Here is a 26,034-nt window from a genome sequence, read left to right on the forward strand (position 1 = left end):
ACGGCGGCGTTCAAAACGCTCGTGATATTCACCCATTAATATTTTTAAAAGAAACTCAACATGATAATAAAACTACACCCGAAATTAGCAAACCACGCCCGAAAAAAACAGAGTAAGTCTCAAAATTGTGACGGTTAAAAAAAGCTTTTGATTTTCCTTCACCATACTATACTCGTAGTATACGCCATACTAGAAGGACAAATCTAAAACGGCTACACCCCATCAAGTAAAAGCGAATGATCATACTATCGATAGTGTCACTGTCATTGGAATATTCAGCAGCAATAGTATCGATCCTATCGATAGGCATATCGATATTTCAGATCAACGGAAATCGAGTTATTGTGACACAACGACAACCACACTGCAATGTGATTAGTTCGCTGCGTCTCACTTCGAATCGATTCGATGGTGAGATGTGAAATGCAAACCCTCACTAACCCCTCAGAGCGCGACGGAGCACTGAGAGAGACTAGCAGACTCTTAATATATTGTATATAAAAAGTTATGTTTATAATAGCTCCTTTCCTTATTCCGAGGTTTCGCGCACCGACAATTAGTTGCACCTTCCGATTCAGAATAGGGACATGTGTTTACTTTGTGTTATCAAATAAAAATAAGATTTATCAATTAATTAGGCACAGTTGATAAAATGTTCGCTCCGGCGATACTCGTGTTAACGTAAGTGCTTCTTAATAATTTATTTTTTTGGAATTATTAGGAGATTTTTTTCTGTTATTAATAAAAAAATCAGTATGATGCACAAGTACTTACTTGCTTTAAACTAAACAATTTGTCTCTTTCTGTTGTGGATAAATTTGACCATGCCCATTTAAAACAAAATCAATACTAATATTATAAACTAGCTGTTGCCCGCGACTTCGTTCGCGTGCTGAACAATTTTTGTTAAGGTTAAGGTTTTTTTGAAAATCTTTGTGGAAAGACCTCCATTCCTTCGGGCGCCAATATAAAAAGTACTGAAGAGTTACTCACTCTGAAGAAAGCCACATAAATTGGTATACGCGGGATAAGTAGAGTTTCCCCGGCGCCATCCCAGTGCGAATCTCGGCTTCAATTACATTTTTATACCTCAACAGAAAATGCTCATCAGACTGAACAGTTTTTATTAAGTCGTCATTTCTATATTCACTTTAGTTTAGCTGTACCATCATTGTTCTCCATCAGGTGTTCCAATTTTCAAAATCATTTATATCCTATATGTTGCCCAGGCTATATAAGAATAAATGTTTCATTCGAATCCGTCCAGTTATTCCGGAGATTAGCATGTACAAACAGACAAACAGACAGACAGATTTTCTTTTCAAATTCTTACTCTATTACTAATATAAAAATATTTTTTCTACTGTTTTATTACATGCATATTGATGTGAAAGTCTGTCTGTTTATCTGTACCACTTTCATGGCTAAACCGTTGGACCGATTTTGATGAAATTTGGTATACATATAGTTTAAGAAAACCGTTATATCATAGGCTATTTTTTTTTTTCAAAAATCAACCCCAAAATGAATGGAATGGTGGATGAAAGAAATATTTAAATCTTGTCTGTACCGCATTCGCAAAGATATACACGCGAGCGGAGCCGCGGGCTAAGGCAGTTACCTATAATCTACAAAGTTTACACTACCTACAATGTGATCTTTTCGTATAAAACAAAGATTGGTTTATCAATAAATTATGAAGTAAACATTTACCAAACTAAATTACATAATGAATGATGACATTTGAACGTTTATTAGGGGTATACAATAATTATTTCTTAGTTGCTAAGATGAAAAACAATCGCTAATTTTACTATCGATAATATAATGTTATTGCTAATGTTGTAAAACAATCGATTATTTTCTTAAAAGCCAGAAGGGAAGAAGGGGTAAACCCAAGAAATGTCTAGATAACGTCAAGGATGATATGCGTGCCAATGGTCTGACAACTAGGGATGCCGACGACCGCGCGAAGTGAAAAGTAGGACAGCGGCTCCGACGCTCAACGACTGAGGAAGAACCGGGAAAACAGTTAAATAAGTGGAGAGAGTTATTAAAATAATCCAGAATATCAATATCCTAAATTATTTTCATGGAAACTATCGATAACTACTGTAAAACTGTAGATTTTATGCAGCAACATATGCACAAAAAATCGAGGATATATTTTTTTCATTTACTTGAACAAAGTTATTGTGGTGGGTTTTTTTCAATCTGTCTAATCGATTTTACCATTACCACCCTGTACAACACCGCTCTAGCTATCTCCTTTCAGATTATTTATAACTAGCGGCCCGACCTGGCTTCGCTCGGGTAAAAACATAATAAATCGTACACCCAAACCTTCCTCTGGTATCACACTATCTATTGGTGAAGTAGTTTTTGAGTTTACCGCGAATAGACAGACAGACAGACGCTGCAGTGGACTTGGTTTGATAATATGTAAGGTTATTGCAATTGCATGCAAGACGGAATTAAGCTTTTTTACTTAGGGCCGTCCATTAATCAAGTACGTAATGTTTTTGTAGTATGATTTACCCTAACCTTGGTGATACGTGGTGAGGTTATTAAAACTAAAGAAAAATCACGTGTACTTGTACCTACACAGATAATATTATTTTTTTAATATTATCTGTAAACACGACACAAATAATAACTACAAACATAATAATAATATCAAATCACACTTCTCGCCCCGCGTTTCCGTTTAGAAATCGCGGGTTTAAAAAAAATAACAAGTACACGTGATACTTAACTTGTACAAAACCCTGTGATATATCGTGATTTTTGCTGAACCCAAAGGGGGTTCTTTATTTAGTTTATCTTCAACCCATGGGGAAGAGGGGTTCTTTATCTTGACTAATATTTTGTAAACACTTACGGAAGACAAATAAATGTAATAATTTCAGTACATAAATCCGTTTATTAGCATAGCTTTAATAGTTCGTGTCGTGACAATTGCATTGCAAACATAATAATTTTTAATAATTTAAATTATCTTTATGAGACTTGAATTGAGATAGGTAACAACTTTTATCCACGAATCCTGTTGTGCGAAAATTTCTTTACATAAATGAATATATACGAACAAATCGCACAGATTGAGCTAGCCACAAAGTAAGTTCGAGACTTGTGTTATGGGATATTAACTCAACGATATTATATTTTAAAACAAATACATTGTATAGATAAACATCCAAGACCCGGGCCAATCAGAAAAAGATCATTTTCCATCATGACCCGACCGGGGTTCGAACTCGGGACCTCTCGGTTCAGAGGCAAGCACTTTACCACTGCGACACCGAGGTCGTCTTTGTTAGAGCCATGTCCCATTGCTCAGTCGCAACACGTTGTAGCTCCGTTGTTTTCTATACACTAACATGCGTTGACGCACGTCGAAACTTCACACAATAGGGTAGTTGCCAAGGTCAGAGAATTGTAAAAAATATGTATAATCTAGATAAAATAGATATATTTAGGATCATTATGATAATTCATAGACTGTAACAATGCAGCTGGATCTAAATACGAAGATTTAAAGTTGGTTGGAAAGTCCATTTTCAAACGGTATCAATATATTTTTATAATTTAACCATCACAAATAACAAAAAAATTGCAACAACTTTTAGAAGAAATTATCACCGTAAACGTAATATTTAATGTAGCTGTCGAACAAGCATATAATTCTTCGCGAACATTATCGCACGTTGTGACATCACTGGTTCGTGTCATTCAGTACGGAGCGTTTGGACGAGTCCAAAAATGTGTAATTTTATTTTTGTCGTATCTTTGAAAGTATTGTCATTATCACAATATTTTTTTCACTGGTGTTTCTAATGATATAAGAGCCTTCGAATAGTCATCAAAACAAAAAAATGGCAGCTAGTTTTGTCTGTCGACGGACGTCATATTTCGCGGCATAAATGTTTTTTTTTACATACATGCATTTTTTTACACAATTGTTGTCAGAGAGATCTTGTTCCATTTAAAAAGTAACAAAAATCGTGTAGTAAACCGTATGTATAGGACTGTTCCTTCGTCGTAAGCCGACAGTTACATTAATAAACATGTACTTAATAATTGTTTTTTATGTTGTGTTTCAACCTCAGGTCTTTAGTAGCTGTATCAGTATGTGAAGAAGACACCCTGATCTTTCCTAATACCTTGAAATTTGGTGTGGCCACCTCTTCATATCAGATCGAGGGAGCCTGGAACGTTAGTGGTAAGTTAACTATTTTGTCAATTTGACAGCTTGACGTAGCTGTCAAATTGTCAAAATAGTCAAGTTGTGTCGAAATGCTACTCTCCGTGCGTTAATTAATCAAATCTAATAAAAAATTGTAAAACTTGTCTCCTTCTCCTCGTGTTATGCTTTCCACTGTGACGCCCTGAATCCCTAGATCCGCGGCTAGTCTACAACTGCGCCACCAAACTTCTCAAAACTTTAATTCCGCGTGACTTTTTACCCGACTGCAAAAGAAGGGTATTGATTTTCGCGAATTGGCTGCAACACGTTATATAAAAAACTATTCGCTCGTCCCAGCTCCGCTCGGGTTGAAACATAAAAAATTACACTCCTAAATCTTCCTCAAACATTATCTATTGTTGAAAATCTCAAGAAAATCCATCCACTAGTTTTTGAGTTTATCGCTGACAGACATAGTAGGTACTTTGTATGTAAGGTTGTAAAGATTATGTTATTTAAAATACATTTGAGGATAAGGATTGTTTTGTTTTTTCAGACAAAGATATCAACATGCCGTTGAAAATCAACGTCAAATTTGAACATTTAAGAATTATTTTTTTTTTAATTTCAGACAAAGGCATCAACAACTGGGACACCTACGTGCACACACACGGAGTGTCGGACGGCAACACAGGCGACGTCGCGTGCGACTCATACCACCATTGGTCTGACGATGTCGAGAATGTGGCGAAAATAGGACTGGACTTCTATAGGTAGGTAAAGATTGAAGTATATACCTTGTTTCAATTTATAGATTAATAGATGTAGCCCGGGACTTCGCTCTCGTCGGAATTTTCAGATAAAATATAGTCTATAGTAATCTTGGATAATGCACCTTTCGAATCATGAAATAGGTAGTTTCGGAGATTACGCGCCGCTAACATACGAACTCACAAACGCTTACCTCTTTATAATAATAGTATAGATTGGATTTCCTATAATCTACAAGCAAGGAACTAAGTATAACTATATTGAGTTTTTTTTTTTTTCAATATTTTACACTTAGTGGTTTCAGAGAACAGGGGACAATAGTCGATTTCCATCATAAATAATATCGAAACTATTTATTTTACAATTATAACAATATATATCCTCATGACGAGCCCTTTCATTTGATACGACACAATAAGTTTAGCAAAACTTTTCTATTTTTTAAACTTCCTAACTTTGTACATCTGTGATTACAATATCTTACCAAATTTCACACGATTTGGTCCAGTAAATTCGGAACAACTTGCCTGTGACAGACGGACGGAACCCTAATAAGACGCATACATGCATGTTACATTGCGTTCAATAACCGTGTTAATGTATTTTGAAACATGTAAGTAGGCGGTACCAATAATAGCCAAGTATTATAAAAATATTTTCTCTCTAAAAGGTTTTCGCTAAGCTGGTCCCGCATCCTGCCCTCTGGATTCAACAACCACATCAGTGAGGACGGCAAGAGGTACTACAACAACCTCATAGACAAGCTGATAGAACGTGGCTTGGAGCCCTACGTCACAATCTACCATTGGGACCTGCCCCAGCCGTTACAGGATTTAGGTTAGTTTTAGCAATTTTTTGATTCCACTCTCTCTCTTTTCTGAGCGATTTCTCGGTTCTGGGGGCTTGCCATCATGTCTTAATGCGATGCAGTTCAGGATCGAAACTGATCTGCATCACAAATTAGTATCATTAAGTAAATTTTGAGTTTAGTTAATTAATAGTAATGCGTTTAGTAAATTAAATTTCCAGGTGGCTGGGCCAACCCGCTCATATCAGACTGGTTTGAGGACTATGCAAGGGTCGTCTTTAAGCTTTTTGGTGACCGCGTGAAGACCTGGATCACTATCAACGAACCTATCTCAGTCTGCGACGGCTCCTCGACTCTGGGGATCATTGCCCCAGGAAACCTGTCTCCGGATAACGTGGGGACGTATTTGTGTACAAAGAATGTGCTGGTAGCCCATGCTAAAGCCTGGAGATTATACGATAGGGAGTTCAGGCCGAAGTTCAATGGTAAGTGGATCTCATCAAAAATAATGATAGAATTCTTGATATCTAAGTAGTTATCGTAAATATCGTAATGTAGATATACAGTTGGAAGTAGATATTGGTACTATCCATATATTTATTTTATCTATGGTAGGTACTATACCGAATAAAGAAACAGTTGTATTTCGTCTACCAATCTGACCTATATCGCGGGTAGTAAGTAACACACAATTTAAAACAATGAGACAATTAGAAATAGGCACAATAGACTGCTTCTTTGCTAATGCAATCACTTCCAGGTTATCTCGAGGGCAGGAAATATGAATATAAATAGTGGTGTTAAGATTAATGATGATCCGTTTTAATAATTCACACACTACTTGCTTCGGATGATATAAAACATCATAAATCAAGTTAACAATCAGGTTAGTTAAGTAGCGTACGAGTATATTCGACTAGATATTACTTTAGTCATAGTCACATCAGATGAACACAAAAGTGGCTTGAAAAAATCTGCTCAAATACATCATCATACATGAAAAAGGGCTGCGTTAAAGCTAACCTGAAAATGAGAAATTTGGCATAGACATAGGAAGAAAGTTAAGGCAGAAAGGTGATGATAATGACTTAAAATATGTATAGGTTCCATACATTCTGTTCCAGGACAAATATCATATTGCAATAACCTTTTTTGGTATGAGGAGAAGACATCGGAAGACGCTGAGTTAGCGGAACTAGCTCGACAGCATAATGTGAGTGAGAATAATGAGACAAGTTACTTACGCCATTATTGCCGTTGTTTTGTATTCGAACAACGGCAAAAAAAACCTAAATGCCAGCTGCCATAAGGTCCCTTTTTATTTGGACGGCCACATATAGTTAAGTACTTGCCAAAGAAGTCAAGCAGGATTCATATATTATACATATTTTATATACGTGGCTGCCACCGTGTAAGGACCTGACCTGGGCAGACTGGAAGACGTTTGTAGTTGCCATAAAGAGCTAAGTGGGGCTCCTATAGACGTTCAATCACGTTCCACTTCATGTTTAATACAGAGACCAGCTATAGAGCATGGCTGATAACTGAAATAATTTGTTAGGCATTCTGACTTGATAAGAAAAATACATAAAGCACTGAAACTGGTTGACCTGATTTCGTTTGATGAAATGAAATGAGATATATATAGGAACATGAAAAAACATTGGGTTATCAAAACATTTTCCTGGTGTATTCACCAGGAAAATTTTTGACCAAGTTTTAGAGAACCTGTGTTTTCTAAAACTTCATGTTCCTAATGTTTTGATACCAACTAAACTTCATGTTCCTATATTTATTATGAAGAATACTTCTTGATAAGATCTTTGAAAGAAGAGGTTTCTGCAACAATGTTCCCAATTTTTTTGTTAGTTTTTAAATATTTTTTTCGATTAGACTTTCCAATGATCCAGTTGAATTGTTACAGTTTATCTTAACTAGGTATATCTATTTTATCTAGATTATACATATTTTATACTATCTGACCTTGTCATCTACTGTATACCAGGCTGGAAGGTACTCCCATGCGGTCTTCTCCAAGGAAGGTGGTTGGCCCCCGGCACTGGAGAAGTTCATAGCAGAGAAGAGCGCTAAACAAGGCTACCGCACTTCCAGGTTACCGGCTTTCACATCAGCCGAGATCGAATTAGTAAGAGGTAAGGCTGATGCCCTCATTGAGGTTTTCCCATAGATGGAGAATTCCCAATTACTTCCCATGAAGTCCTACGAAAAATTTACTTAAAAATGATCACTGAAGATCAGTATTTTCCCAGATCATTCTGGTACAAACGTACCAGAATCATCTGGGAAAATACTGAGCTCACATCTATTTAAATAAAACATGACGAAGACACTGAAACTGACTGACATATCAACACACAGCCCAAACCGCTGGGTTTAGAAACTTCAAAATTTATCACGTAGGTTCCTTATGTGGTCTAGGCGTACTAAGAAAGGATTTTTCAAAAAAATGGTAAGCCCTTCTGGCATAATAGGGACCAACACTGTTTGAATGAGTTTCTTTCGGCATTTCTTCTCAGCAGTGATCGTTCCGAAATGCTAGTAGTTTGTAGCTTTGGTAAACATCATTTAATTTAGAATATGACGTGAAAAAGTGCCTGTGAAGGCCTAATTTCTGAATAAATGATTTGATTTTGATTTTGATTTTGACATCCTCTATGGGGTAAAAAGGGGGTTCAAAGTTTGTATGGGGAAACCAGATTAGTTAAAGCAAAATAATTCACTGAAGGGAAAATCACGCGGACGAAGTGAGCCGCGGGCAAAAGCTAGTTACGCAATATTTGTAAATCAATCTGTGTTGTCTCGGTTATTTGTGACTGGCGCTCTCTTGTTTTCGGAGTCCAAGAATGCCAAGAACTGTCTTTGAACCAGCGAAATAAATGAACAACAACGCGAGAGACGACATGGACTCCGGTGACAAGTGATCTAGCCTAATTTCTAAAACACACCCATTTTCCATTTTTTTTCCGTTTGATCCTGGCAGAGAATTATTTTTTTATATATATATATATATATATATTTTAATGCGATAAATCACCTAAAATAAAACTGTGAAGAATCAAACTAACAATTAAGTAAATTACATAGGTACGTCCTTATAGAAAGTTAGATAGGTTCAATGGTCACTCGTTCACATCGGTATTTTGCGATTGTTTAATTTTTCCATAACTGTCTTGCTCGATGACTAAATAACACACAGGACAATTGAAAATGAGTGTAAAATAATTCAAAATACTTATAAACTTCACGACGATATATTGTAAATTGTCACACAATTATCATTATTTCAGTAATTCTAATTGACATTAAGATCACTTATTATTGACTTTGAGATGTAAACCAAATTGTAAATAAATAAAAAGTATTATACAATCACAGGCACATATGACTTCTACGGTATGAACCTGTACACGAGCCGGGTGGTCAGCGCGACTGACCAAGTCAAACGTGACTGGTTCCCGTTCGCAGACTCCGACGAGCTGAATGCCGCGCTCACCGTGGACCCTAGCTGGACAGTGGCGTGCAACGACTGGATTGCTGTAAGGTCTTCTTGTACTTTTACTCAGGTGCTAGCGCAAATTAAAATAGAATAAAACTAACTAGCTACCTGGCCCGGCTTCACACGGGGGCATTTGTATGGATGTTGTATGGAGTTTGTTGTTTCGAGTTGTATGTTATTTATGTACCTTCGGAAAGACGTTGTCTAAAGAACATGTAAAAACTGTTTATTGTGTGGAATTGTATGTTATTTGTATACCTTCGGAAAGACGCATTGTCAAAATAACATGTGAAAAATAACATGTGAAAAATAACATGTGAAAAATAACATGTGAAAAGCATCTGAATCAGTTGCGTGGTTTAAAAGAAAGAAGCTTAGAAACAGTCAGAAAGCAGAGGGTCACATTATTTTATACCTACCTGTCTAATATATATTTGGAGGAAACATATTAGGTACAACAAAATAGCAATATACACATATTTTACAAAATTGTATGTAACCAAGCTCTTGTCAAACACGAGCCATGATTCAAGCTCACACACAAGACACAAAGTCATGACTCATGACGCTGGTATTTAAGGAGACCTGATGTGGTACGATAAAAAAATAAAAGAACGTGTGGACGCAACTAAGTGCTACGTATTTTTGTGTTTAATCCTGAACTGTGATGCCCTAAATCCCCAAATCCTAGGGTACGCGTATAATAAATTTACTATTAAATTTTTAACACACAATTGGCCGTTAGTTTCAGTTATTATATTTCCCCTTGACAGGTCCATCCCGAAGGGATCCGCAGGATGCTGGTGTGGCTGAAGCAACAGTACGGGGATATTAAGTTCCTCATCACCGAGAACGGATACCCAACTTGTAAAGGTGATGATCTTGACTTGGACGACCAGGAGAGGGTAGATTACTACAGGGGGTACTTGAAAGAGGTAAGGGTGTATTTATACCCTATTCATCTTGGACTGAGTCAAAAGGTAAACCAAAAAGAAAGGAGAAATTAACAAAGCCAAACATTTAAGTAAGCTACATGACTCCATAAAACAACAACAACAAAAAATGTAATCATTAACAGAAAGTAAGAACAAAATTAACAAAGGAATAACGAGAAATAATGATTTTTTGTTCCAAGGTTTGTTTACCTTTTGTCTTAGTCCAAGATGAATAGGGTATAGGTATGTACAATTTTATATAGGAAACATAATCAATATATTGATTTTTTTTTGACGACCTCGATGGCGAAGTGGTAAAATGCTTGCCTCTGAACCGAGAGGGCCCGGGTTCGATCCCGGGTCATGATGGAAAATGATCTTTTTCTGATTGGCCCGGGTCTTGGATGTTTATCTATATATGTATTTGTTATAAAATATAATATCGTTGAGATAGTATCCCATAACACAAGTCTCGACTTACTTTGGGGCTAGCTCAATCTGTGTGATTTGTTCATACATTATTATTATTTATAATTATTTATTGATAAATATCCAAGACCCAGGCCAGTCGTCTTCCATGTTGACCATAGCGTGGATCGAAACCGGGCCTTCCTGTGTCGCAGTCCGTCATATCTGTCCACGGAGGTTATCAAAAAATATTGATAAAATAAAATATTTTTATATATTTCATTTTGGAATTTATTTCTTTTATCTTTCGACATAACGTTAAGGCTAAGCTCTGCTTATATTATAATGTCGACGGTTACATAAGTGATATAAAAGTGATGTGAGTATTTTACCCTACATCGGCAAACAGTTCCTCTAACTGTGGTGTGGTTTTGACGTAATGTACATACGTCAAAACCCACAGTTAGAGGAGTTAGAGTCCACAGTTAGAGGAACTGTTTTTCTTGAGGTAAAAAAAGCTCACAAACCATACGCAATGTGTGTGTGTCTTTTGAGTCTGAAACGGTTCTCCGACAATTGCTTCGTCTACGAACGATTCGCCGACAGAAGAGAGGAGACATTCTGTCCGAATCGATCGTAGACGAAGCAATTGTCGGAGAACCGTTTCAGACTCGTGTCTTTTATAATCAATCCTCTTAGGGCCGGATTTGTTTGTTCCTCGGCATATAAATTTAAAAGTCTGTTTTCTTACTGACCTTAATAACATGTTTTACACAGTACCTACATTATGTTGAATTTTGTTGAAATTCAAGTAAAATATTAGTTCAAATGTATACAGTTTAAAGTTAAACATTTACCAAGAAATTTAATTTGATTTATATCATAGAAATAGGTGTGTAAATAAATAAAATAAATAAATATATTAGGACAAATCACACAGATTGAGCTAGCCCCAAAGTAAGTTCGAGACTTGTGTTATGGGATACTAACTCAACGATACTATATTTTATAACAAATACATATATAGATAAACATCCAAGACCCGGGCCAATCAGAAAAAGATCATTTACCATCATGACCCGACCGGGGATCGAACCCGGGACCTCTCGGTTCAGTGGCAAGAACCTTACCACTGCGCCACCGAGGTCGTCAATGTAAGTAGGTATACCTATACAAGTTAATTTTTGTTTGTTTCAGGTAAAAAAAGCTATGACACTAGACGGGGTCAACATAGCAGCGTTCACCGCTTGGAGTCTTATGGATAACTTTGAATGGATGGATGGATATAGGTGATTCATTCATTTTATATGCTTACTAGCTGCGCCTTAGAGCTTCGCTCCCGTGGGAATTTCCGGATAAAAACCCTATGTATTATTACAGGTTATATGCTACCTGTGTACCAAATTTCATAACAATCGATACAAATAGTAGATTTTCCGTGAAAGAGTAACAAATATATATGCATACATACACACAACCTCACAAACTTTCGTCTTTATAATGTTAGTAGGATAATTTATTTGTTTGTAATAACTTGAAATTAAATATAAAAAAATAGGTATACATATATAGCCGCGGACCACGGAGAAGAAAGAAAAGAAAAACTAATTTAATTTTCACAAAAAAAAAACCAAAATACCTACAGTTACCACAGATCACAGACCCTTTAAGGTTAAAATGGTCTGTGCCACAGATTTATAAACCACTACAGATACTAAAATTTATATTTGGGAGTTGGACTATCTGTATTTTCCTGTATCAGTGGCAAATTTCATCAAAATCGATCCTGCAGTTTTTGAATTTATTCATTACTTGGAAACAAAAAAATTATATAATATTAGTATGGAAGTATGAATGATTTGTCCCAATGTAAAGATCTGATAATTTACATTTTGGTCAATTTATAGTATATTTTAAATGGATTTGTTATACTTACATGTTCACATTCACATTCTTTTAAACTTATTTTTGATAATAAGAATGAGATGAAAAAAATGGTTGCCTGTAAAGTCGGTTTTACGGGCGAAGATTTTACGTGACAACGTCTTTTTACGCGCGTGGCAGACCGATCATAGTTGAGTGGGAGAGAGACGCAAGGCATTCGGCGGGCCTCTCTCTCGTTCGGTGACTCATCGTAACGTTACCCCCAGCCGCAACCTAATTTAAGACGTTGTCACGTCAAAAATTCTGGAATCGAGCGGGAATTAAGTACAAAGCCATCAAAAAAGTCCAAAGCGTAAATACTCGAATATTAATTTGATCCACTTCCATTTTTCATCTGCACAGATATCTTAATCCTAACTAATATTATAAATGTGAAAGTAAGTTTGTTTGTTACCACTTCACTATCTATCCACTCAACCAATCTTCTTGAAATTGACGACCTCGGTGGCGCAGTGGTAAAGTTCTTGCCACTGAACCGAGAGGTCCCGGGTTCGATCCCCGGTCGGGTCATGATGGAAAATGATCTTTTTCTGATTGACCCGGGTCTTGGATGTTTATCTATTTATGTATTTGTTATAAAATATAGTATCGTTGAGTTAGTATCCCATAACACAAGTCTGGAACTTACTTTGGGGCTAGCTCAATCTGTGTGATTTGTCCTAATATATTTATTTATTATTTATTTATTATTAATTTTGCATACATGTTGTTTGAAGTAGGGAGAAGGATATAGGGTACCTTTCATCCCGGAAAAATAACTGCTGCCATGGGAAATCACGCGGGGAAGCCGCGGGCAAAGGCTAATTACCTATAGGTGTGTATGGTTCATTCTAGTCGATTTTATTCTAATTCAAACTTTTAACTCTTCCAGATCGAAATTCGGCCTCTACGCTGTCAACTTCTCGGACCCTCACCGCGCCAGGAGTCCAAGGAAATCAGCGTATTTCTTCGCTGAAATAATCCAGTCCAGGGTTAAAGTGAAACCACAAAAAATACACGAAAATAAAACTGCTTCTTACATGTGGTATTCTTTTGTGGTTGTCGTTGTGTTACTTGTCGTCATATGTTCTGTGCTCGTGTACAAAATCGTGAAGAGAAGAAGAACTATTGAGGAAAAGACTGTTGAAAACATTACACCGCTTATGACTGTACAGTCGGCTAAGGAATAGTATAAGTATGTCTGCAATCTACACTTGAAAAGACGTCTGAATTTTTTTTCGAAAATCTTAATATAAACTAATATTATAAACGTAAAAGTATGTTTGTTTATATACTCATTCAAACTTTTTGAAATTTTGCATAGGTTAAATGTAGTTTGATTGAATAGTTTCGAACGCTGTGGCCGCGCTGATCTATTAATTTTCCTAGGAATCGTTTCCAAAATAGATCGTTCAGAAAATTTACATTACAACAGTTACTGTCTTTGTTAAAATTTGAAAAATTGTAAGGACAGCGCAGCCGCAGCGTTCGAAACGCTCTGCGCCCGAAATAACTATACATAATCGGCGAAGAAAAACGACTCCAAATTATGTGTAAATTAAAATTTCGAAAGAAAATTCAGATGAGTATTTTCAATTGTCGACGCCACATTGGAAGCGTGATGTATTATCATAAGAAAAGGCACACTGGCCCGCAGTGCCATAGAAATACAAAGGCATTTTGACACAAACATAAATCTCATCTCTTTCAACCTTTGTTGAATATTGTACTGGCATTATAATTGAAAAAAATAATCTTGGGAGTACCTACAATGGATTTAAACGGAGTCCCTACAAATTCCATGGAACCTACGTAATCATCTAGCAGTATTTGGAAGAAAAAAAATTCTGTAAGAAAATGCAGTGAAAATTACGCATTTTTGACACATCTATTTAAAAAAAAATGCAAAACTTTTCATGCATTTACTTATAAAGCATGTGGTAACAGTGAAACTTCTTGAAATATTCTTCTTCGCTCTCTTTCTTTCTCTCTATAAGATCATTCTTCTCTCTAATGTAAACGAATGTTCCTAAAAAAATTATTCACTTTAAATAGATTTATTTTGGAATATAACTTTTCTAAGAAGTTTCAATTTTACACAAAAGCTGGCTTTCTCGCAGCGCGCTTCGTCTTGTTTTAATTATAATTTATTTAATATAATTACCTACTCCCACCCAATATACACACCTATAATAATTGGCTATAAATCAACAAATTATTTAACAAAAAGCTAAATTTTCTAGTTGTCTTTGCGTGTGTCTTTGTGTGTAAATACATTAAAACGGACAGTGTGTTGTAGCGAGAGACCTTATTTTTTAAATAAGGTGTTTTACTTCTATGTAACATCTAGCTAAACAGCGTCAATCATAAAATAGCCCAGAGCATTGTTGATATTGAAATTCACATATAACGTAAGTAGTAATAAATGTCGTTGAATTAAATTAATTTTTTATTTTCTATTTACCAAAATAAGATTCTAAAATTTAAGCTTTCATATTATCTCATAAGGCAACACTGCGTAGTGTGGTTAACTACCAACGGATATTAACAAAGCTAAATCTATACTTCTATACTATTATTATAAACAAGTAAGCGTTTGTCAGTTTGTATGATTGAGGCGGGCGATCTTCGAAACTACCGAACCGATTTCAAAAATTCTTTCACCATTACAAAGGTACATTATGCAAGATTGCTACAGTTTATATTTTATCTCAAAATTCCCACGGGAGCGAAGCCACGGGCAGTACCCAATACTACTAATACATAATGTGCTCAATTGATAGTTATAAGTACCTAGGTACTTACCTCTATTATTAAGATATTTCCTATCATCTCGAAAACTAATACATACTTATACCAATAAAGATTAAATTTGGCAGGAAGGTACTCAGATTGTTACTAGAGACGTCTACTAAGAAAGTATGTGAATTAGGATGTTTCTATGGAATTCGTATTACCTACTTATTTAATGCCATGGGCGTTGCAAGTTTGTATGATTCTGTTTGTATGAGTCATTTTTGAAGTGAGTTAGGGAAAAAATAATAACACATTCTTTCAAATTAATTCCCACGAGAATAAAATTGGGATTTTTAAGTTTGTATAATACAATTTTGTCGTTTTTTATGTGACCCATATAAGAAACTGAGAAAGGTGTACTTACGTACCTATAATTTATTTTGTTTTTACCCGAGCCGAAGCCGGGACGAAACGCTAGTTTACAATATAAAATGATAATCTATCTATCCCGTGTGAAATACCAAGGGCTAAGCCATTACTCGGCCACTGATTCATGAGCAATCAGAGTCTACTTAACATATCATAATATTCGGGGAATCCCTCAAGATGTTTACTTGAGCATAGATAAACAGGGTTAATGGTCAACTACTCAAACGTCAAAAAAGTGCGAAAAGATATATCAGTGGATCTCAAAGATGGATTTTATTGGACGTAGGGAATTTTAGTCGCACTCAAAATTTGAATGAACTCAACGCCCCCTCAGCGTGTTGTGTTAAGACGCAGTAGACATTCTAAATCCCACTATAATTTTGATCGAGACAAAAAATTTTAAATCCAACCTCAACAACCAACCAACTGAACTGCCAAGACGCGAGAAATAATAGAGAGGGAGATAACTTATGGCATTTGCCGTAACGAGAATTTGGTGCACCACCAAAATATTGTCCACTATAAAAAAGAGAGAGACAAAAACGAGAACTTAACTTTCACCTGTTTCGCACCATTTTTTAACTAAGGTCTAGTTATATAGTTACGGTAATACCCAATATGAAATTTTTAATGTCTCCAATAATTTTGACTCCTTACCAAAAATTGTTGGGACATGCGAACGAAGTCGCGGGTATCAGCTAGTACCCAATATAAATAAACAATAATATAGCGTAGAGTACACTACGCTATCGTCTATTAGTCAGAACTCAATTATAAATTACCTACTAAGTAAATTATTTGCAGTCAGCACAATGCTAAAGCTGAAGATAGTCGTGTCTCTGTAAGTAAAAATCATTTCTCCAATCTATACATATATATATATATATATATAATAATTTTCAATTAATCACCCTTATATATATATATATATATATATATATATATATATATATATATATATATATATATATACGGTAAGGGTGATTAATTGAAAATTATTAATAATTGCCGAAAGTTCTGATAAATGTGAGAAATTAATCACATTTGTCAACAATTGGGTCTCTACGCTAATTTAATATTTTAATAGTTTATGTGGTCACAATACTAACCTAACAGACACAGTTAGGTTTGTTATCTATATGCTTTTTTTAACCCCTTGCTGTCCGGCTTGAGTTTTTAATCTGTTATACCCACTAAAACGGGTCTTACTTTGTTTATTGCCTTTACCAATCTGTATTTACCATATCTGTAATTTTAAATGATTATTCACATTTACCAAATCACGTGATTATTATTAATAATGTTGTACAGTTGTAAAATTATTAATAATTTTTCAATTGATCGTTACCGCAACATATTATAATTGAAAAGCGCTTTGTTTTGGTTACCCTTCAAGTGTCTATAAATAATTTAAGATATTTTATTATATATATATATTATTATTATTACACCGTACTGTGGTACGTGCCGATATCGTTATGAATGAGTCAAAATGTGATTTCAAAATATCAAGTGGAACAGTAATTTAAAATTTTGAATTTAGAATGAAAGAAATAAAAATCATGCCAGCGCGCACGCGATATGACTAAAGAGGTCATAATGCGTGGCGTTACAGTATAATGATAAATTGAATGCACAATTGATTTTGGAAATGATTCCTTCCTAAAGAAAATTGACGGATCGTACCTAATGACAACAGGTTGCCTCTATCCATCTGGTAAGCAGAAAGTAAGCCTTGTGGCGTGTGGTACCCGCCTTAAAATAGGACCGCTCCATCCATTGTATTCTCCAGTGGTTGTCATATGAGGCGACTAAAGAATATAAGGGCTATCTGATAGACAATGGCAGTAGTAAAGACGGTGACGCCTTGCGGCCGGTCACAAAATTAGTTCTGGGTGTTACAACCGCGAGACCATGCGAGAGACAAAATCTTGTACTGGACAGTTTTGTTACAATTTGGTAAGTACATGATGAAATTCTCACGGGAGCGACGTCGCGGTATATAGCTAGTCGATACACAACTAGAAATATTTAGACATTGGTGCATAAACCTCTATGCAATGTTATCTTTAATTATTTTTGCCACCTTTGCATTTAAAACTGTAAACAGAAAAGATAAAATGATAAGCCTCGTAAACATTCAAAAGCAAATAAACACATACAAATGCGAAAGTACTATGTGTATCTGTCTGTCTGTTCCGCTTTCACGGCTAAACCGCTGCACCGATTGTGTTGAAATTTGGTATGCGTGCATATATTTAAAGATCCCCGTTCAAACATAGGTTAATTATATTTTCGAAAATCTACCACACAATTACTAGAAAGAGGGGTGAAAATACATGCGAGCACAGATTAGAGAACAATTAGAAGTATTGTTGTTGTGTAACGCGGGCGAAGCCGCGGGAAAAAGCTAGTATTTCATATCTATAATTCTCTTATCGCTAACTCTTTTCGTCGTTAAGAAGGCGTTGCCTGTGGCTCAAATTATAAATAGTTGCTTGATAATATATCAGCCAAATATTCACAAATTACTCATTAGGTAGGTACTTTACTTTTCTTCATAGTCGTATTCCTCATGGCTGAGGGTTGTGGTCATTACATGGAATGAAACACACACGTATATTACTACACGTACAGTAGTAATTTTTAAATTATTATTTTTACTTTAAATAATTTATATTTTTTTGTTTGACATATACAGGTCCAGCTGAAAATCAGCGCTGTGTCTCATGCCGCAGCATGTGGCTGTTAATATTATTATATTATTATGTTTCTCCATTCAAATTCACGGCACTAAGTCCGGTCCTTTGAGAGGCTTGCGTGGGGATACAGATCCAACACGTGGCCTGCCTACGTGTTGGATCTGTATCCGTATCTGTATCTGCTACTTTGGAGAGTTTTTAAGTTGTGTAGGTCTCCCGCCAAGACCCGCTCCCGGATATACCAATGAAATTATATGCCCATGAGCAGGTCTCGGCGGGAGTGTGAACTATTGCAGAATTATGGATAGAAGTGCTGGTATGGAATGATATATGGTTGGGCTTCAAATGGGCTATTGCAAAGAGAACGGACACCTGCAATAATCATTATTATTATTATTACCTAAAGCTGATGTGGTTACCTTTTCGGCTTTTTATTTTCGAATTTTCCGTTAATATTAAGTTCCTATAATATTTTAGCATAATATGTATACATAATACCTATGTAAATGTGTTTTGTTTAACCGATTGAAGATTTTCTTCCTTTTAGTAGTTTACAATGTTGTATGTTAACTAGGTAGGTAGGTACTTACTTGAAAAAAAAAACAAAAAGTAAAAATTTTTAGCGAAATGAATAGCGAATGAATGAAAAAGTAGAGTGTTTTAATTAATGTCTAACAAATAAACTTATGTTAGGTTGTAATGTCCCTTGGTTTTTCTAGCACTCTAGTGAGCGTGTCAATATGTTCAGAGCTGGTGATTCCACCGACCCTGAAGTTCGGAGTAGCGACCTCCTCATACCAGATTGAGGGAGCGTGGAACGTCAGTGGTGTGTATTACTTAATTATTTATTCAAACGCTAATTGTAATCCTATAAAAATAAAGTACCTAAGAAATAAACATTCATTGAAAAAGAGATGAATTAATTCAGCCGAACTTTCACGGTCTCGATAGCTCAGTGGTCGAGAGCACTGTCCCGGATAAAGAGGGGCGCGGGTTCAATTCCCGCTCGATTCCATAAATTTTTCATCTCATTATTATTTTCAAAAATAAGTTTAAAAAAAGCATGTGTGACGTTACAATGTTCACACATCCTTTTTTTTTTTTTTACTTCAACAAATCCATTCTTTGTTATACAAAACAAATCCATTTAAAATTCAATGTTTTTAGATAAAATCCTTTGATGCCAGCCTGCTATATTCGTATTTTTACAGATAAAGGCCGCCACATCTGGGACAATTTTGTGCGCGAGCGCAGAGTGGACGATGGGAGCACGGGCGACGTCGCGTGCGACTCCTACCATCTCTGGGAGAGGGACATCGACATGATGACGGAGCTGGGCGTGGACTTCTATAGGTAGGTATAGGATTAATTTTGCTTTTTCCCATTACCTGAGAACGTTTGAAATCCGTCTACCTTTTGTTCAACTTATTTAAGACATTATGCTTTTAACCCCCGACGCAAAAAGAGGGATGTTATAAATTTGACCGCTAAGTGTGTCTGTCTGTGTACGTGGCACCGTAGCTCATCAACGGTAGAATCGATTTGGACGCGGTTTATTTGTTTGATCAAATTCTTTTTAGCCGTTCAAAAGTTGTAGCGAAATGAATACTGAAGGTTTTCTTAATTTGTCTCGCAAATAAATTTGTGTTTCGTATTCCATTTTTGTTATTTAAAAGCTCGTATGTAACAAAGGTTCTCGATAAGCTGGCCGCGCATACTTCCAACTGGGTTCACTAATAAAATCAGTGAAGACGGCAAGAGGTATTACAACCAGCTGATAGATGGACTCTTGGCGAAGGGCATAGAGCCTATGATCACCATTTACCACTGGGAGATGCCTCAGCGATTGCAGGATTTGGGTGAGTCCATAATCTGGATAAAGGTATACAAAAATCATAATTTGTCGAAGTATATTGAGAAATTTACCGTTGTTCACGAAGCATGAGGTTTCATTTGTCGCTCCAACATGTTTTTTACAAGTTTCTCTTCTAAATAACTAATAATAAAAGTTGTTTTTTTTTCGGTTCCCACTGCTGGGGCACGGGCTTTCTTTATGTAGGGACTAGATGGTACCAGGTGCTTCGCTCCCGTGGGAATTTTGAAATAAAATATAGCCTAATAGCAATCATGGATAATGTAACTTTCTAACGGTGAAAGAGTTTTTGAAATCGGTTTGGTAGTTTCGGAGATTACCCGCCTCAAACATATAAACTCACAAACGCTTAACTCTTTATAATTAAAATAGGTATAGATAAGGGGAATGGGCCATGACCCACCACGCGAGTCTAATAGTTAAGACGCCCCGCCTGTGGATCGCAAAATCTCAGGTTCGTATCATACTCTTGCCATATGAGTTTGTATACCAATCTGACTCATATATAGTAGTTTTCATAGACCACCACTTGCTTCCGGTGAAGGAAAACATTGTAAAGAAACCTGCACACTGATGAACAGTATAGTTCACTAGTGTTTATGCGATCTACAAGTAGATGGCGGTAAATAGTCGTAAAAGTCATGTCATAAAATCTGACACCAGGGTTACACTCGATATGGTGATAACTATGTTCTCTGTTCCAGGTGGCTGGGCAAACCCATTAATATCAGACTGGTTCGCAGACTACGCAAGAGTAGTATTTACATTATTTGGGGACAGAGTCAAAACCTGGGTCACCATCAACGAACCCATAGCCATCTGCGAGGGCTCCTATAGCCTGGGATTGTTAGCGCCTGGACTGAAATCTCTTCAGCATATTGGGACATACCTTTGCAATAAGCACGTGCTGTTGTCACATGCTAAAGCTTGGAGAATTTATGATAAGGAATTCAGGTCTATGTATAAAGGTCAGTTTCGCTATTTCAATCGTTAATTAATTCATATCTATAATAAATAAATGTGAAAGTGTTCGTTTGACCGTCTTTCACGTCGAAACGAAGCAACGGTTTGAGATTATTTTTGGTGTGGAGATAGTTGAAGAGCAGGTGAATAGGCTACTTTTTGCCGCGGACGTAGCTACGGGCAACAGCTAGTATGTATATAAATAAATAAAATAAATAAATATTAGGACAAATCACACAGATTGAGTTAGCCCCAAATAAGTTCGAGACTTGTGTTATGGGGTACTAACTCAACGATACTATATTGTATAACAAATACATAATATAAGAAAAAGGAAAGGCTAATCAGAAAAAGATGATTTTCCATCATGACCCGACCGGGGATCGATCCCGGGACCTCTCAGTTCAGGCGCAATCACTTTACCATTGCGCCACCGAGGTCGTCGTATATAAAACTATATTTATTCCAAATTCTATCAAAATCGACCCGGCAGCAGTTAAGCCGTGATAGCGTAACAGAAAGAAGTAGAGACAGAATATAGCCACAATTTAGAACAGAGGACTTAGTGCGGGTTTGCATTTTACTTGTCACCATCAAATCGATTCGAAGTGAGACGAGAACCAATCAGAATGCAATGTGGTTGTCGTTGCGTCTCACTTCGAATCGACTCGATGGTGAGACATATATAGCCTCAGATTACTCCTGTTTCAGGAGAAATATCTTTGAGCAACAACTTGTTCTGGTACGAAGAGAAGAGTCCAGAATACGCGGAACTTGCAGAATTGGCCAGACAAATCAATGTGAGTCTGCTGAATGACTTGTAATACCAGCTCCACATTATCGCCGGACTCGGGACTGATGTCGACGCGAATGCATCCGCGATCAACATTACGTAGGTAGTTTGTACGAGCGATTTTATTTACCGCAATGGAAAATCAGCGATGTATGCCGGATCCGTCAAGTTCAGCGAACTGGTCCACGATAGTGTGGAGCCGGCATAACACTAAAGCCAACGACAACACTAACGACCTCGTACAGTTCGTCAAGTTGATCAAACCGGCTCAGTTGCTGCAGATTTTCATCGACCGCGTGAGGAGCTCGCTGCAGTCCTCATTATGTCCATGATAAATATTTAGAAAACAAATAGGTACTCGTACAGTCAACACATCGAGTTACCCTGCAAGAACCTCTATAACGCGAATTTAGGTAGGTTGATGTTGATAGCGAACTCGCCGCTATTACCGCGCCATAAAGGTTCGTTCAGGGTAACTTGATGTGCTGTTGACTGTACAGTACATAAAAACATAACATCACAAAATCTTTCAATTCCAAGGCAGGACGTTACTCCCACCCGATCTACTCGAAAGAAGGGGGCTGGCCTCCTTCTATCGAGAAAATAATAGCAGAGAACAGTGCTAAACAAGGGTACCACCAATCCAGACTGCCAGCTTTCACTGAAGAAGAGAAAAAGCTCGTTAGAGGTAGGTAAGATATTTTTGTTTATCAATACGTATAATAAGTAATACAGTAGGAAAAACATCTGTACATTGAATATATTTACATAAAAACAGAATTAGGCGAGGAGCTATAGTAATAGAGTAACAATTTGAAAAAAAAATCTGTCTGTTTGTCTGTTGTCCATACGCTAATCTCCGGACGGAACTACTGGAGGGATTCGAATGAAACTCTTTTTGTTATATAGCCATTAAGCCTGGGCAACACATAGGGTATAAATAATTTTTAAAACTGGAACACCCGATAGAGAACTTTTCCCTGCAGCTTCGCGTTCGTGTGAATTTATCCGCGAAATCGGAATAGACACGATTTTCATACCAACTTACCTTACTTAACTTATATAAGAATTATTATAATAAAAACATCAGACATTATCCTTATTATGTTTTTATTATAGTAAATTACAAAATATAGAAAAATTTATAATTATATCACTTTCATTTTAAAACTGTAGTTACTTAAGTATTGTACCTATGACTTTTGATTTGCATAAATGTCTTATTCATCTACGTGATAAAATCGTTTGTTCATATGTCTCAGGCACCTTCGACTTCTACGGCGTGAACTTCTACACGAGCCGACTAGTCAGCCCTAAAGAACCCGAGCTGTGTTTTGGCTTCCCATTGGCCGGGTCTGATGAACTCGGAGCAGAATTTACTAACGACAATTCTTGGCCCGTGGCTTGCAATGGATGGCTTTCTGTGAGTTTTAATTTGTTCCACACTGTCGCCAAACTCGGACACATAGGTACCGACGCGAATACGTGAACATTGCGTGGTTAGCACGAGTGCTTTCATTTGCCGCAATGAAAAACCAACAATGTATACCGAAAGTTTTTGGCGACAGTGTGGAGCCGGCATTAAACTTTCGCGCTTCGACGCTTTGAACACATATCTAGATACATATTATATATACAGGCTATATATTGTCTGACATTGTTTTCCATGTTTAACTACCGGCCCTAAATACTATATTTATCAAGGAATACTTGATATATTTTATATTTCATGGAATAAAATTAAAAAACTAAAGTGTATACCTATTATTTGGCCATCCAGTAGGTAGTAACGGAAATTAGCGCGAACCTTAGCAGGGTTACTAAGGAAAAATGGAGAAAGAAATTATACCCATTTTATCATTCCAGGTTTACCACGAGGGTTTGCGCAAGAAACTGATCTGGCTGAAGCAGCAATATGGGGAAATGAAGTTCCTTATCACTGAGAACGGCTTCCCGACTTGTCCTGTAGACGAGCTAGCCTTAGATGATGACGAACGGGTGGATTTCTACAAGGAGAACTTGAAACACGTAATCCCTTCTTCAGTTCTCATGCTCGTAAAGTTTGACATTATAATTTAAAATCACTGTAGGTGACACGTAGTGTGAGGTTTAAGGCTAATACTATTTATATATTTTTTTAAATAAGATTGATTGTAGGTAACTAAAAATACACGTGAATTAGAGTCAAGTGGCTTCCACTCTAATTCACGTGTACTTTTACTACTTACATAATTGTAGGTAAGTACTAAAAGTACACGTGTTATTTTTTTTTAATATAAATGGGTAGGTAATAAGTACAAGTTACATAATAGTGATATCACACCACTCTTCACGTCGCTTTTCGGTTTAGAAAAAGCGCATTTGACTAAAAATAATAATACATATCTTACTACAAAACCTGGTGATATTTCGTGATTTTTCGCTGTATCCCCTCCCCCCCTCTTTCAAGCCTCACGTGATCCAGAACCATAGCAACAAACAGAAAAAAGCAAAAACGTTTTTGTTGTCACAACTTTTGTACATTTCAGAGGGCGAAGTGCGGGTTTGCATTTCACTTCTCACTTCGCGTTCACATTTCGCATTGATTCGAAGTGAGACTCGGCGAACCAATCACATTGCGGTGTGGTTGTCGTTGCGTCACATTGGCGACATGTGATTGGTTCGCTGATATGGTTGATGTGGTGATGAACCCCACAGATAACGGCAAAAACGTATTTGTTCACAACTTTTGTACATTTCAGGTGGTCAAATCGATAACCGAGGACGGTGTTAACATAGCCGCTTATACTGCGTGGAGCCTCATGGACAACTTCGAATGGATAGATGGCTATACGTACGTTTACCATGCCCCTTTTATTGATTTACTAGCTACGCCCCGGGGCTTCGCTCCCGTGGGATTTTCGGGATAAAAAGTATCCATGTGTTATTCCAGGTTATATTCTAACTGAACACAAATTTCAGAACAATCCGTCCAGTAGATTTTGCGTGAAAGAGTAACACACATCCTCACAAACTTATCAGTTCATAGTGGAAGAGAATGAAATCTGTGTTTAGATACGTAATTCGATAGAATCCTAATCCTAACATTAGTTAATATAATTCATTATAAATAATAATTATAAATGCAAAAGTTTGTTTGTTTGTTACCTCTTCACGCTTTATCTACATAACCAATCTTCTTTAAAATTTGCACACCTTTTTGTGGTTTGAAGTACAGAGAAGGAGATAGGGTAGGTACTGCATTCCGGAAAAATAAATATGTGGAAATTTTACGTAAGCTAGTAAAATATACTTACATATTTAACTTTTATATATTAAAATAAATTATAATAGCGAAATCTGAAAAAGAATGTATGGTATTAATTATGTACCTAATAGTATTGTATGGTATATAAAAAAGATATGGATAAAAACGCGATGGCGGCGCTAAAGTGCCATTTGACCCAGTCTAAAACTCGTAAAAGTTTTAAACATTTTTTCAGGACAAAATTCGGCTTGTACGCTGTCAACTTCACGGACCCAGAACGGACAAGGATGCCGAGAAAATCCGCTTTATTTTTCACAAAATTGATCAAAACTAGGAAACTCATATACGATGAAAATATAAAGGTCGAATTGTATTGGTTGTATTATTTCATAGGTGTTTTAACCAATCCTGAGCACGAAATTTACATGATACACTTTAAATTTGTAATTTTATTCCATGAAATATAAAATATATCAAGTATTCCCTATTAAATATAGGGCCGGCAATTAAAGCTGTGGTGGTGTAGTGGTTAAGACGCCCGCCTGTAGATCGAGATCCGATAGTTCGAATCCTACTCGTGCCACATGAGTTTGTATACCAATCTGACTCATGTATAGATATTTTCATAGACCACCACTTGCTTCCGGTGAAGGAAAACATCGTGAGGAAACCTGCACACTGGTTTATTATTATTAACTTGTGTGTGAAATGGAGAAGGCAATGGCAAACCACTCTATTAATAA

At 36.5% G+C, this 26,034-nt stretch overlaps 2 protein-coding genes across 3 annotated transcripts; both read left to right on the forward strand.

The window, feature by feature from the left end:
- The first annotated feature begins 446 nt into the window (after nt 1-446).
- Nucleotides 447-14,989, forward strand: LOC128679947 (myrosinase 1-like). Its single transcript, XM_053762495.2, has 11 exons — nt 447-681; nt 4,110-4,222; nt 4,818-4,959; nt 5,628-5,794; nt 5,987-6,250; nt 6,890-6,978; nt 7,771-7,918; nt 9,162-9,322; nt 10,056-10,217; nt 11,823-11,914; nt 13,441-14,989. The coding sequence occupies exons 1-11, from the start codon at nt 653-655 to the stop codon at nt 13,736-13,738; spliced, it is 1,665 nt and encodes a 554-aa protein (XP_053618470.1). The 5' UTR covers nt 447-652; the 3' UTR covers nt 13,739-14,989.
- A 1,464-nt stretch (nt 14,990-16,453) lies between these two features.
- LOC128679948 (myrosinase 1-like) lies at nt 16,454-25,773 on the forward strand. Of its 2 annotated transcripts, XM_053762496.1 has the most exons (12): nt 16,511-16,554; nt 17,413-17,430; nt 19,135-19,241; nt 19,627-19,768; nt 20,108-20,274; nt 20,993-21,256; nt 21,963-22,051; nt 22,585-22,732; nt 23,307-23,467; nt 23,911-24,072; nt 24,786-24,877; nt 25,527-25,773. In XM_053762496.1, exons 1-12 carry the CDS (start codon nt 16,526-16,528, stop codon nt 25,756-25,758), a joined length of 1,611 nt encoding a protein of 536 aa, XP_053618471.1. In that variant the 5' UTR covers nt 16,511-16,525; the 3' UTR covers nt 25,759-25,773. The 2 variants fall into 2 exon arrangements, with proteins under 2 accessions (XP_053618472.1, XP_053618471.1); XM_053762497.1 differs by lacking the exon at nt 17,413-17,430 and having other exon boundaries at nt 16,454-16,554.
- Nucleotides 25,774-26,034: the final 261 nt, after the last annotated feature.

Source organism: Plodia interpunctella, chromosome 22, assembly GCF_027563975.2.
Source record: "Plodia interpunctella isolate USDA-ARS_2022_Savannah chromosome 22, ilPloInte3.2, whole genome shotgun sequence".
Taxonomy (NCBI): domain Eukaryota; kingdom Metazoa; phylum Arthropoda; class Insecta; order Lepidoptera; family Pyralidae; genus Plodia; species Plodia interpunctella.

Excerpts from the sequence above, each read along its gene's own strand:
- LOC128679947 (XM_053762495.2), top strand. The coding sequence starts at position 653 with ATGTTCGCTCCGGCGATACTCGTGTTAAC. Across the intron at positions 682-4,109 it reads CCGGCGATACTCGTGTTAAC|GTCTTTAGTAGCTGTATCAG; the intron begins GTAAGTGCTTCT and ends TTTCAACCTCAG. Across the intron at positions 11,915-13,440 it reads GAATGGATGGATGGATATAG|ATCGAAATTCGGCCTCTACG; the intron begins GTGATTCATTCA and ends TAACTCTTCCAG.
- LOC128679948 (XM_053762496.1), top strand. The coding sequence starts at position 16,526 with ATGCTAAAGCTGAAGATAGTCGTGTCTCT. Across the intron at positions 19,769-20,107 it reads CTGGGCGTGGACTTCTATAG|GTTCTCGATAAGCTGGCCGC; the intron begins GTAGGTATAGGA and ends TATGTAACAAAG. Across the intron at positions 21,257-21,962 it reads ATTCAGGTCTATGTATAAAG|GAGAAATATCTTTGAGCAAC; the intron begins GTCAGTTTCGCT and ends CTCCTGTTTCAG.